The sequence below is a fragment of the Sciurus carolinensis genome, chromosome 3 (assembly GCF_902686445.1).
Source record: "Sciurus carolinensis chromosome 3, mSciCar1.2, whole genome shotgun sequence".
Lineage (NCBI taxonomy): Eukaryota > Metazoa > Chordata > Mammalia > Rodentia > Sciuridae > Sciurus > Sciurus carolinensis.
The window spans coordinates 32,846,477-32,858,199 of NC_062215.1; the positions used below are offsets into that span (position 1 = coordinate 32,846,477).

The following is an 11,723-nucleotide window of genomic DNA, read 5'->3' on the forward strand; positions in this document are numbered from 1 at the left end:
TACTGGCGTGTGCCACCGAGCCTGGTCCAAGCCCTTTTAAAAATGTTTTAAAATATTGTTTTAGTTTTCAATGGATATTTGTTTATTTATTTATATGTGGTACTGAGAATTGAACCCAGTGCCTCACACATGCTAGGCAAGTGCTACCACTGAGCCACAACCCCAACCCTTAAATCTTGAATTTTGAGACAGGTCTTGCTAAATTGCTGGGCCTGGCCTATAACCTGTAATCTCCTGCCTCAGCCTTCCCAGGTGCTGGGATTACAGGTATGTGCCACTGTGCCTGGCAGTCATACTCTTAATCGGGATAAAGGACATAAGATAAAATGATGAATTATGCTCTTGGCATTTCAGAAAGTCAGTGATCAAGTGAGAGGGAGAGGGTTGGGAGTGTAGGGTCAGAGGACAGGGACTCTCTCAGAGAGACCAAGTCATGCTGTTGAAGCTGCCACCTACCAAGTCTTCCTTTGACATCATATGGTCAGGCGAGGATGCAAGCCAGTCACAAGAGTGCATTGCCCTCTGTCTTGGTTGCTGCACTACTGCCTCAGGAAGGGTCTGTCCACTCTTGCTGTCTCAGTGCTTCCTGCCCTGCTGTGCTGGAGCAAGCCTATCCTAACCCTGTTTTGCCACACCATTTCCCACTGAAGAATTTGCAGAGGTTCTCAGTTGCCCATAAGGATGTTTTTCAGATGGTTAAATGCTGAAAGTTGGTTATGACACTGAATCAAGAGTGCATCTTTCTGGATCATCATTTTTATACAAGTATTTGAGGATAAATATAAATTTTATATGATAATAAATGTGATAATATTTGGGGTTCTGTAATCCCTCATAGATAATTTTTAGAGACAATTCTGCTTTATATTTGTCTACAGAGATCGGTTGGGATCTTTTCTCATATATTCATTCAACTCCCTTGTAAGAAGATCAGTGCAACTGCTACTGCCCCTCCCAAGGTTCAGGTGGGGATCAGCGAAGAGAGATCTATTTATGTTCTATTGTCCGGCAGCACAGGGTTCAAGACAAATTTTCTTGAACAATTAAATAAAATAGTTCTGGAAAAGTATAACCCAAGGGGAAAAAATTCTTTAGCACCAAAGATCTCAGATTATTTTTCAACTGAATGTCTTCTCGAATTTTCATTTACTGAACTAAAGGAAATGTTTTTCTCAGCCTCTATTTTCTACTAACACCTTGGTATTGCCAAAGTTTCACAAATCACACTACTTCTTAAATTAAAAAAAAATTTCCCAAAACTGTCTAGCAATAACCATATGTATATTATAGAAAAGGTGCATAAAATCTCAAATATAAATATGGGAGTTCAGGGAAACTGAACTGAGCTTGAGTTATTCCTGCAGACGACCCACAGCAACACATGCCATTAGTGAAGTCCAAGAAAAAGTTTGAGACGCACTAATCATCCCAGCTTCACTATCCCAACATCACCAGTTTGCTCTTCTTTACATTTACGTTTGCACTTGTAGGTGACAATTTCTTCTACACACACCTCTCCTCCTTCAACAATGAGCCCCATGCATCCCCTCACACTTCTGCCATGACGTTGATTTCTACTTCACATCCTCTCCAGAGTTACGCACACAGGTGGCTGAGGTTTGTGGTCACGCGTACTTGCTGATGCATTTGTTCATTTAGTAATTGATTCGCGTAGATGTGTGGCGCCTGTGATTCAGAGGCACGAGGGATTCAGGGCACAGCCGATATGAAGGAATCAGACAAACCTGTGGACAAGGACAGCACAGTCCAAAGCGGGGAAAACGTACCACAAATGCCTGTGATGTAACATAGGGTGTGATCAGGACAATACAGCTGGGAGCTTTGAAATTGTCCTTATCCTCAGAATGGCACTCAACAATGACTCTGATCAACTCAAACCTGACCCTTCAAAGAAAAATGATTGAAATTTTTAGCATTGCCTCTCTCTAGGCACATGGAGAAGACCCCATGGAACCACAGAACATCACGTGGGTGTCAGAGTTTGTCCTCTTAGGGTTCTCACAGACCCCGGTGCTCCAGAAATTCCTGTTCCTGGTGTTCCTGTTTGTCTACATCACCACTGTTGTGGGAAACCTCCTCATCATGGTTACAGTGACTGTTGACCCCCGGCTCCACATGCCTATGTATTTTCTGCTCCGAAATCTGGCCGTCATCGACCTCTGCTATTCCACGGTCACCTGCCCAAAGATGCTGGTGGACTTCTTTCATGAGACCAAGACCATCTCCTACCAGGGATGCATGGCCCAGATCTTCTTCTTCCACCTCTTGGGAGGTGGGACCGTCTTCTTTCTCTCAGTGATGGCCTATGACCGATATGTAGCCATCTCCCGGCCCCTCCACTACATCACCATCATGAACACTCGACTGTGCATGGGGCTGGTGGTGGCTGCCTGGGTAGGGGGCTTTGTCCACTCCATTGTCCAGCTGGTTCTAATGCTCCCGTTGCCTTACTGTGGCCCCAATGTCCTAGATAACTTCTACTGTGATGTTCCCCAAGTACTGAGACTTGCCTGCACAGACACATCCCTCTTGGAGCTCCTCATGATCTCCAACAGTGGGATGCTGGTTCTCATCTGGTTCCTCCTCCTCCTCGTCTCCTACACTGTCATCCTGGTGATGCTACGGTCCCACTCAGGGCAGGCAAGGAGGAAGGCGGCTTCCACCTGCACCACCCACATCATCGTGGTTTCTATGATCTTCATTCCCTGTATCTATATCTACTCACGGCCCTTCACTCCCTTCCCCTTGGACAAGGCTGTGTCCATCAGCTACACAGTCATGACTCCCATGCTCAACCCCATGATCTATACCCTGAGGAACCAGGAGATGCAGGCAGCCATGAAGAGACTAGGCAAACGCCTAGTGATTTGTAGCAAGGAGTGAACTTTAAGTAGGTTGACTTCAAAGACAAATCTTCTCTCTGAACTTCTGCTATCTCATGTGAAAAATGGCAACAAGTCTGTAAAGTACAAGTCATATTACACTAATATTTCTTAAAAACCTCCTGTGTCATATACTAGGTCAGGTTTTCACACTTTAATCTTGTTTTTTTTTTTTCCCATAAAATTGACAGCAGATATATCATTATTATATTAAAGAGTTTTACAAATGAGAAAATTCAGTCGTGACTTGTTCGAAGATGAGCAGCAAATAAGGAGAAAAGATTTTTCCTCTGACTTCGAATTCAGGGCCAGAAGATATGGATGGTATTTGAAACTCAGAGTCTCCCATGACCACAAGAAGAAACCTAGACAGTTCCTCATCTATAGATGTATGTCTGATGAGTGATCAACTACTTTGTCTCAACTCCAGGAGACAAAGAAATGAAATTTATTTTCTGCTCCCTGTTTCCCCACCTTATTCTCCACTGTGGTATTTAGGAAATAGTCTGCCTCTTCTTTTCTCTTCTTTTCTCTTCTCTTCTCTTCTCTTCTTTTCTTTTCTTTTCTTTTCTTTTCTTTTCTTTTCTTTTCTTTTCTTTATTTCCTTCCTTCCTTCCTTTCTTCCCAGGGACTGAATCCAGAAGTACTTAACCACTTAGCCACATCCCCAGCCCTTTTGAGTTTTTTCTTTTGAGACAGTCTCGCTAAGTTACTCAGCGACTCCCTAAGTCACTGAAGCTGACTCTGAACTTGTGATTCTCCTGCCTCAGCCTCCCAAGATGGTGAGATCACAGTGTGCACTATCATTCCTGGTGGTACATTGACTTTTTTTTTTTTTTTTTAGTGCTCTGATTTTTAACATTGTCCAAGTATTTCCTGTAATGTCATATTCTCTTTGCTTTTGTCCCTTCTCTGCTAAATACTTCCTGGATAGTCTTCAAAATGTGTTACTTACCTGCTATGGTTTGAATGTGTTTCCCCAAATTTCAGGAGTTGGAAACTTAATACCCAAATTCACATGTTGAAAGTATTTTTGGTACTTAGATGAGGTCATGGGGGTGACACATCCCCATGGTGGCATTAGTGGCTTTATAAAATCAGGAAAAGTGACCTGAATTCTAATGCTACCACTTTTCTCCATGTGGTATCCTCTGCCATGTCATCACACAGCCAGAAAATCCTCATACAATACTGGCAACTTGATATAAAACTTCCCAGCCTCCAGAACTGTGAGGAATAAATAATTTTTTCTTTATAATTCACTTTGTCTGTGGTGTTTTGTTATGGCAGCAGAAAATGGGTTTAAGACAATTGGCCAATATTAAGAGGTGGGGCCTTTGGAGGAGATTAAGCCATCAGGGCTTCTCCCTTGTGAATGGGATTGATTGTCCTTTGTTTTTAGCCAAGTGAGGATACAACATTCCTTCCCTCCAGAGCATGCAGCAAGACGGCACCACCTTGGAAGAAAAGAGAAGTCCTCTCCAGACAACTGAACCTGCCAGGGTATTGATCTTGATCTTCTCACCCTCCAGAGCTGTGAGAAAATAAATTTCTTTTCTTAATAAATTACTGAGTCTCAGTTATTTTTGGTAGTAGTATAACAGATCAAGATATTATCTAACATAGCATTTTCTTCATTTGGATGTCATGGTTGAGAGGAGGATGGCTTAACATGGTTGGGGAACAAAGTTCAAAGAGTACAGGATTGTGGCTATTAGAGTTTAAAATTTAGGTGAGTGATTTTAGTTCCAAGGCTATACCCCATGTATGCTTTGCCTTTCTTCTAAACTTCCCACACTAGAATGAGATCTCATTGAGGACAGGGGACATATTGTTTGAGTCAGCTTTGTGTTGGCATGACTAAATGCCAATAAGAATAATTTAGAGGAGGGAAAGTATATTTTAGCTCATGGTTTCCAAGGTTCAGTCCTTGGTTGGCAGATCCCATAACTGTGGGCCAGAGGTGAAGCAGAAGGTCATGGGAAAAGGGCATGGCAGGGGAAATCAGCTCAGAATATGGTAACCAGGTGGGGGGGTGCTCTGCTCACCAAGGACAAAATAACCCCAAAGGCATGCCTCAAGTGACCTACCTCTTCCAGCTATATCCTAAAGGCCTAAAGTTACCACCCTGTTAATTCATATCAGTGGATTAACACACAGGTTAGGCTAAATTCGTTTATCAACCCTATTGTTTCCCCTCCAAACTTTCTTGCATTGTCTCACACATGAGTTTTTTGGGACACCTCATATGTAAGTCATAGCATTCTGCCCCAGCCACCAATAACTCACACCCATCTCACAATGCATAATACAATTAGTCTGTTTCCAAAAGTCCCCATAGTCTTACAGTTTCAGTGTTATCAAAATTCCAAGTCCAAGATCTCATCTGAGACTCTAGGCAAACTCTTGGATGTTATCCCCTGTAAAAATCAAAAGCAATTTACATATACCCAATATACAATGGCACAGAGTAAACATTTCCATTCCGAAATGGATAAATAGTGGCACAGAAAGAAGGGATGGGACCAAAACAAGATCAAAATTCAACTGGGCAAACGTGTTCTGTAGCTTCACATCCCTCATCTGGGGCATATAGCACAGAGATATTCTCTCCAAAGTTCTTGTGTGGCTCTGCCCCTTTGGTCTTGGTGGATGAAGCACACATGGCCTCTATATTGGCTTGTCTATATTTGATTCCTACAGCTTTCATTAGCAGATGTTCCATAGTACTGGTATCTCTTAATCTTGGGGGTCTCCACAGCAGCTTTAGCTACCTTCTTGCATCCTCATGTATCAGGGATTTCAATCCTTCCGTACTTTGCATGGCTTCCCAGAACTTCCTTTGAAATCTTGGTGAAAAGCTCCATGACCCCTTAATTCCAGCATCCTGTATTCCTGCAGAGTTAGCACTATGTGGTTGATGCCAACCACTATGTGGTTGTTTGCCACCATCCTGAGCACTAGTCAAGTATCCTGGGAACAAGGTTGTAGCAACCTCTGAGTGTCTGAGTGACTGAGCACAGTGAAACAATATCCTAGGTCTTCCCCACCCCTACCACCTGCCCTATGCAAGCAGGGTGCCCCCATGGTCTCTTCTCAAAAGAATTTTTACTTTTACACCCTTGAGCCTGTTCTGAGTGTGGTCTGGCCAATTGCTGAGATGCCCTCAAACCATCTTTCCTATTGTTCTCTTTAAAGTATTTAGCAACCCTTTAGTGGCTGTAATCTCTTTAACAACCACAACTTCCTTAGCCCTGTTTTACTTGTGTTTTTCTGGCCAAACGGCAAGTTTTTCAAATCTTTCTGCTTTTGCTTTCTGCTCCTGATTATGACAGCAATATCCATGCCACCACCTGAATATTGTTCTTCCATGAAATTTCCTCACCAGATTAGTTAGTCCATCACCTCTAAATTCAGCATCACAGAAAATCTCAGAACACGGGGAAACGTGGACAACTTCTTTGGCAGAATGTAACATGAATGTCCTCTAGTCCAGTTTTCAGTAGAGTCATCCTCTGAAGCCTCACGAGTTCAGTTTTTATTGTCCACAGTCCTATCAGCATTTTGGTCTTCTTAGCCCCCACAAGAATTGTCCACTAACCTCCACTTACAATATTCTAAAGATTTTCCAGTTTGCATCTCTAAGCTTTTCAAAAATTCCTCTCCTGTGCAAACCAGTTCCAAAGGCTCTGAACTACACTGTCAGGTTAGTCACAGCAATGATCCCACTTCTCAGTACCAATTGCTGTTTTTGTCAGTTTTTTCATTGCTGTGACCAAAATACTCAACAAGAATAACTTAGAGGAAGGAAAGTTTATTTTGACTCATGGTTTCAGAGGTCAGCTGACTTCATGGCTCTGAGATCAAGATGAAGCAGAACATCATGATGGAAGGACATGACAGAGGAAAGCAGCCCAGGACATGACAACCAGGAAACAGAGAAGAGAAAGAGAGGGAGGGATAAAAGTAGGGAGGGAGGGCAGGAGAGATAGATAGATAGATAGATAGAACTCTCCCCTCACCAAGAACAGAACAGAAATCTCAAAGGCATACCTCAGTGGCCTACTTGCTTCAGCCATACTCTACCTGCCTATGGTTACCACCCAATTATCCATATCAGTGTATTAACCCACTGATTAGGTTGTACCTTTCATAGTCTGATCATTTCACCTCTCCAAATTCTGGCATTGTCTCACACCTGAGTTTTTTGGGGACACCTCATATCTAAGCCATAATATATACATTATTCATTTTAAATTCTCCAAGTACCTTGAACATTATCTGATATTGAGAGACATTTCACTTTTTCCTCTTTACTGCTCTTTCCTTCTGACAATTTCAGAATCTGTTTTTGATTTCTCTTTATTTCTATTTATTCTATTTCCTTTGGGGTATGCATCATTTTATGAAAGTCTCAGTATAATATTTATCCAAAGTTAAGAAGATAATACAGAAGATTTTTTTTGTTCCTATTTCCTTCCCAGCAATCATTCCATTCAAGAAATAAAAGTCTTAGGCTCTTCTTGGTTTCTTTCTCAGTCATAAACTACAAGTTTACTCTCTTCCTTCACTTGTATTCCTTTTCCATTTCCCACATTTCTCCATATTCACAGCCAGACTTTGGAAATGAGCACTGTGGGAAGTGGATTCTGTGTCATACTTGATCCGTGTGATCCCTGCGAACAGGTTTTTCATCTTTCACATTAAAATATTTTAAATATCTGATGCTATTTTTCACATCCTCCAAATTGTCTGTTCTTCAGAAGCAATATCTGCACTTCTTCAATTGTTCCCATTCTCACTAATTTCTTGACTCCAACATCCTGGTCAAGCCTTCTGTCATTTGCTCTTGTACAACTACATCTCCCTCTTAAATGATGTTTGTCATGTGATGCTGCTGAAATGGGTGGGTGCATTCTTTAGAACACAATGGTTATGTCCTTTGAAATGCAGATCAATAAGATTTGGGCTGCAAATAACAGAATAATCAAATGCCAGTAGATTTGATAATAAGAAAATTATTATTTCACTCAAATACAAGACTTGAAGATAGGAAATTTCAAGTTGGTTAATTTAGTAGCCCCAAAATGTTAGGGTTGTTCTGTAATTTCTTACCTTTCCCTCCATGATGGCAATATGCCTGCTAAAACTTCAAGCATCATATATATTTATATTAAAATTAATTCAGAAAGCTGGGGATATAACTCAGTGGTGAAGTGCTTATCTACATTACATAAGACCCTCGGTTCAATCCTCATTTTCACAAAAATTAAAATTAAATTAAATTGAGTCAAAAAAAAAAGAAAGAAGAAAAGCATTTATGTACTTTTTTCTTTTTATTGGGAGAGAAAAATTTCCTAGACCATCTCAGTAGAATTCTTACATGAAGTAGTTGGCCAGCATTATCATATAGTCAGCCCAATCTGTAAAGGGGAAATACAAAGGTGAATATCTGGTTATTTCAGCTAGGGATGGGGGAAGGATTGGGAATGGAAAACAGCAGAGTCTGCCAGGTGGTTTTAAGCCTTTGGCAGCAGGAAGACATACAATGGGCTGGAAAAGAAAATCTGGACAATGAGAAAACTCTGTCATGTACAGGGCTAGTAAAACCAAAAGCCTAGTGAAGCCAACAAGTAACATGAGTAAGATTAGTGGGTTCAGGGGCTGGAAAGTGCTTACGCAGGCAAAAGGAAACCCCACTCCTAGTTTTCTCCCTCACCCCAATGCAGAATTCCAACATCTGAGCCCTTAGAGAAAAACCAGAAGGATTCTATTTAGAGATACTAAACAGTTCCAGGACATCTTTCCAAATTGGCCTTCAGGGATCTTTTGGTAAAATCAATGGACCTGATCAGCCTTCAAGAAACCTACAGTTTCTCAGCCCTGATCACACATGCAGTGCTTCCAGTCAGCATTTTCAGGTTTGATTTTAAATGTTAGCCAGGGACTGCCAGACAGATGAAGAAAATTTCCAACACAAAAGACAGACACTAGGCACCTCCTGTGCCACAAACTGGCCTAGCCTCCCAGCCCAGTGCCAAGACCCGCCCGAGCGCCCACAGTCTCCAGCACCTGCACCCCACAAGGTCTAGTGCCACACTGAGGCTAATCATCTGTCAACATGTGGGGTCACCTCTGCCTACTAGCATGGATTATTCCTGACCTGGAGGCCACCATCCCTAGTGGGGCAGCATCCTTCTTGGGACACCACATTATCAAGTTCCTCTTAGCATCAGGCTACTGAAGACTAAGAGGTTTGAACAGTACAGTATAGTTTTATTGTAGATTTTTAAAATTAGTAGTATTATTATAATTATTCCTATTATACCTATTATCCCTACTTTTCTTTGATTAACATTTTTCTCACTCTATTTTCCTCTTATTTGTTTCCTTGGAGACTCTTTCTCCCTTTTCTCATGCTAACAACCAATTTATTTTAATTCCGCTTTCACTATTCCTATGACATAGTACCTCTATAGACTCACTTCTTATCTCATTAAGGTTATATCCTAGACCCCTCCCCATCCTCTTTGTTCACCATTAGAAATTGTGGTCCTTATTGCAAACCTATTGGTTATGCTGTAGATTATTATCAAACTCATCATCTCTGTTTATTAAGACAATACGGTTAATATCTTAATAGGGACTATTTGGGTTAAGGATACATATTGTTTGTATTGTGTGCTGCTAATATTGATCTCTCACTTCAAGATGAGGTATTGGGAAACCTGCAGGGACACTATAAGTCTATAGGGAGGAAACTGCAATACCTCATATTCGCACTGCTATAGGGGAAGATACACAAACAACATGAGAAAACAAGGGAAGAAAGTGTCCCAAACAAACCTAGATGCTATATCAATAGAATCAAATGACACCTTAGCAGAAGAAATGCCATAAAGGGAGTTCAGAATGTAAATAATTAAAATGATTCAAGAAGCAAATGATGAGATAAGAGAGCAAATGCAGGCAATGAATGATCACACCAATAAACAGTTAAAAGAGCAAATGCAAGAAGAAAAAGATCATTTCAATAAAGAGAAAGAGATTCTGCAAAAAACAAAACAAACAAACAAACAAACAAACAAATGAACAAAAAACAAAAAACCCAGAAATCCTTGAAAGGAAGGAAACAATAAACCAAATTAAAAACTCAATAGAAAGTATAACCAACAGGCTAGATCACTTGGAAGACAGAACCTCAGACAATGAAGACAAAATATTTAATCTTGAAAACAAAGTTGGTCAAACAGAGAAGATGGTAAGAAATCATGAACAGAACCTCCAAGAATTATGGAATATCATGAAAAGACCAAATTTAAGAATTATTGGGATTGAGGAAGGCACAGAGATACAAACCAAAGGAATGAATAATCTATTCAATGAAATAATATCAGAAATTTCCCAAACCTGAAGAATGAAATGGAAAATCAAATACAAGAGGCTTACAGGACACCAAATGCACAAAATTACAACAGATCCACATCAAGGTACATTATTATGAAAATCCCATGATACAAAATAAGGATAGAATTTTAAAGGCAGCAAGAGAAAAACATCAGATTACATATAGGGGAAAACCAATATGGATATCAGCAGATTTCTCAGTTCAGACCCTAAAAGCTAGAAGGGCCTGAAACAACATTTCAAGCTCTGAAAGAAAATGGATGCCAACCAAGAATCTTATACCCAGCAAAACTTACCTTCAGATTTGACAACTAAATAAAATCCTTCCATGCTAAACAAAGCTAAAAGAATTTACAAATAGAAAGCCTGCCCTACAGAACATTCTCAGCAAAATGTAAGAAAGGAAGAAATGAAAAACAACAAAGTAAATCAGTGAAGGGAGGAACTATACCAAAGGAATAGTCAATTAAAGGAGAAATCAAGTCAAGTTAAAAACCAAAATTAAGCCAAAATGATCAGGAATACAAGTCGTATCTCAATAATAATTCTGAATGTTAATGGCCTAAACTCATCAATGTTAATGGCAGATTGAATTAAAAAGCAAGACCCAACAATATGCTGCCTTCAAGTGACTCATCTCAAAGAAAAAGATACCCAGAGACTAAAGGTGAAAGGATTGGAAAAAACCCACCACACACATGGACTCAGTAAAAAAGTGGGGGTTTCCATCCCCATATCAGATAAAGCAGACTTCAAGTCAAAGTCAGTCAGAAAGGATAAAGAAGGACATCTCAAACTGCTTAAGGGAAGCATAAATCAGCAAGACATAACAAACATAAACATTTATGCCCCAAACGATGGCACATTCATATACATTAAACAAATCCTTCTCAATTCCAGGAACCAAATAGACCACAACAAAATAATACTAGGTGACTTTAACACACCTCTCTCATCATTGGACAGACTTTCCAAACAAAAATTGAACAAAGAAACCATAGAAATCAATAACACAATCAATAATTAGACTTAACAGACATATATAGAATATTCCATCCATCAATGAGCGAATACACTTTCTTCTAAGCAGCACATGGATCCTTCTCTAATAGACCATATGTTATGCCACAAAGCTACTCTTAGCAAAAAAATGGAGATATTACCTTGTATTCTATCATATCATAATGGAATAAAATTAGAAATCAATGATAAAATAAAAAACAGAAACTACTCCAACACCTGGAGACTAAATAATATGCTATTGAATGATTCATGGATAACAGAAGACAACAGGGGGGAGATAAAAACTTCTTAGAGGTAAACAATAACAATAATACAACATATCAAAATCTCTGGGATGCTATGAAAGCAGTACTAAGAGGAAAATTCATTGCATGGAGCACATTCAATAAA

At 40.0% G+C, this 11,723-nt stretch overlaps 1 protein-coding gene across 1 annotated transcript; it reads left to right on the plus strand.

Moving 5' to 3' along the window:
- The first annotated feature begins 1,968 nt into the window (after window positions 1-1,968).
- On the plus strand, window positions 1,969-2,904 carry LOC124980651 (olfactory receptor 4D1). The gene has a single exon (XM_047546443.1). The coding sequence runs from the start codon at window positions 1,969-1,971 to the stop codon at window positions 2,902-2,904; it is 936 nt and encodes a 311-aa protein (XP_047402399.1).
- Window positions 2,905-11,723: the final 8,819 nt, after the last annotated feature.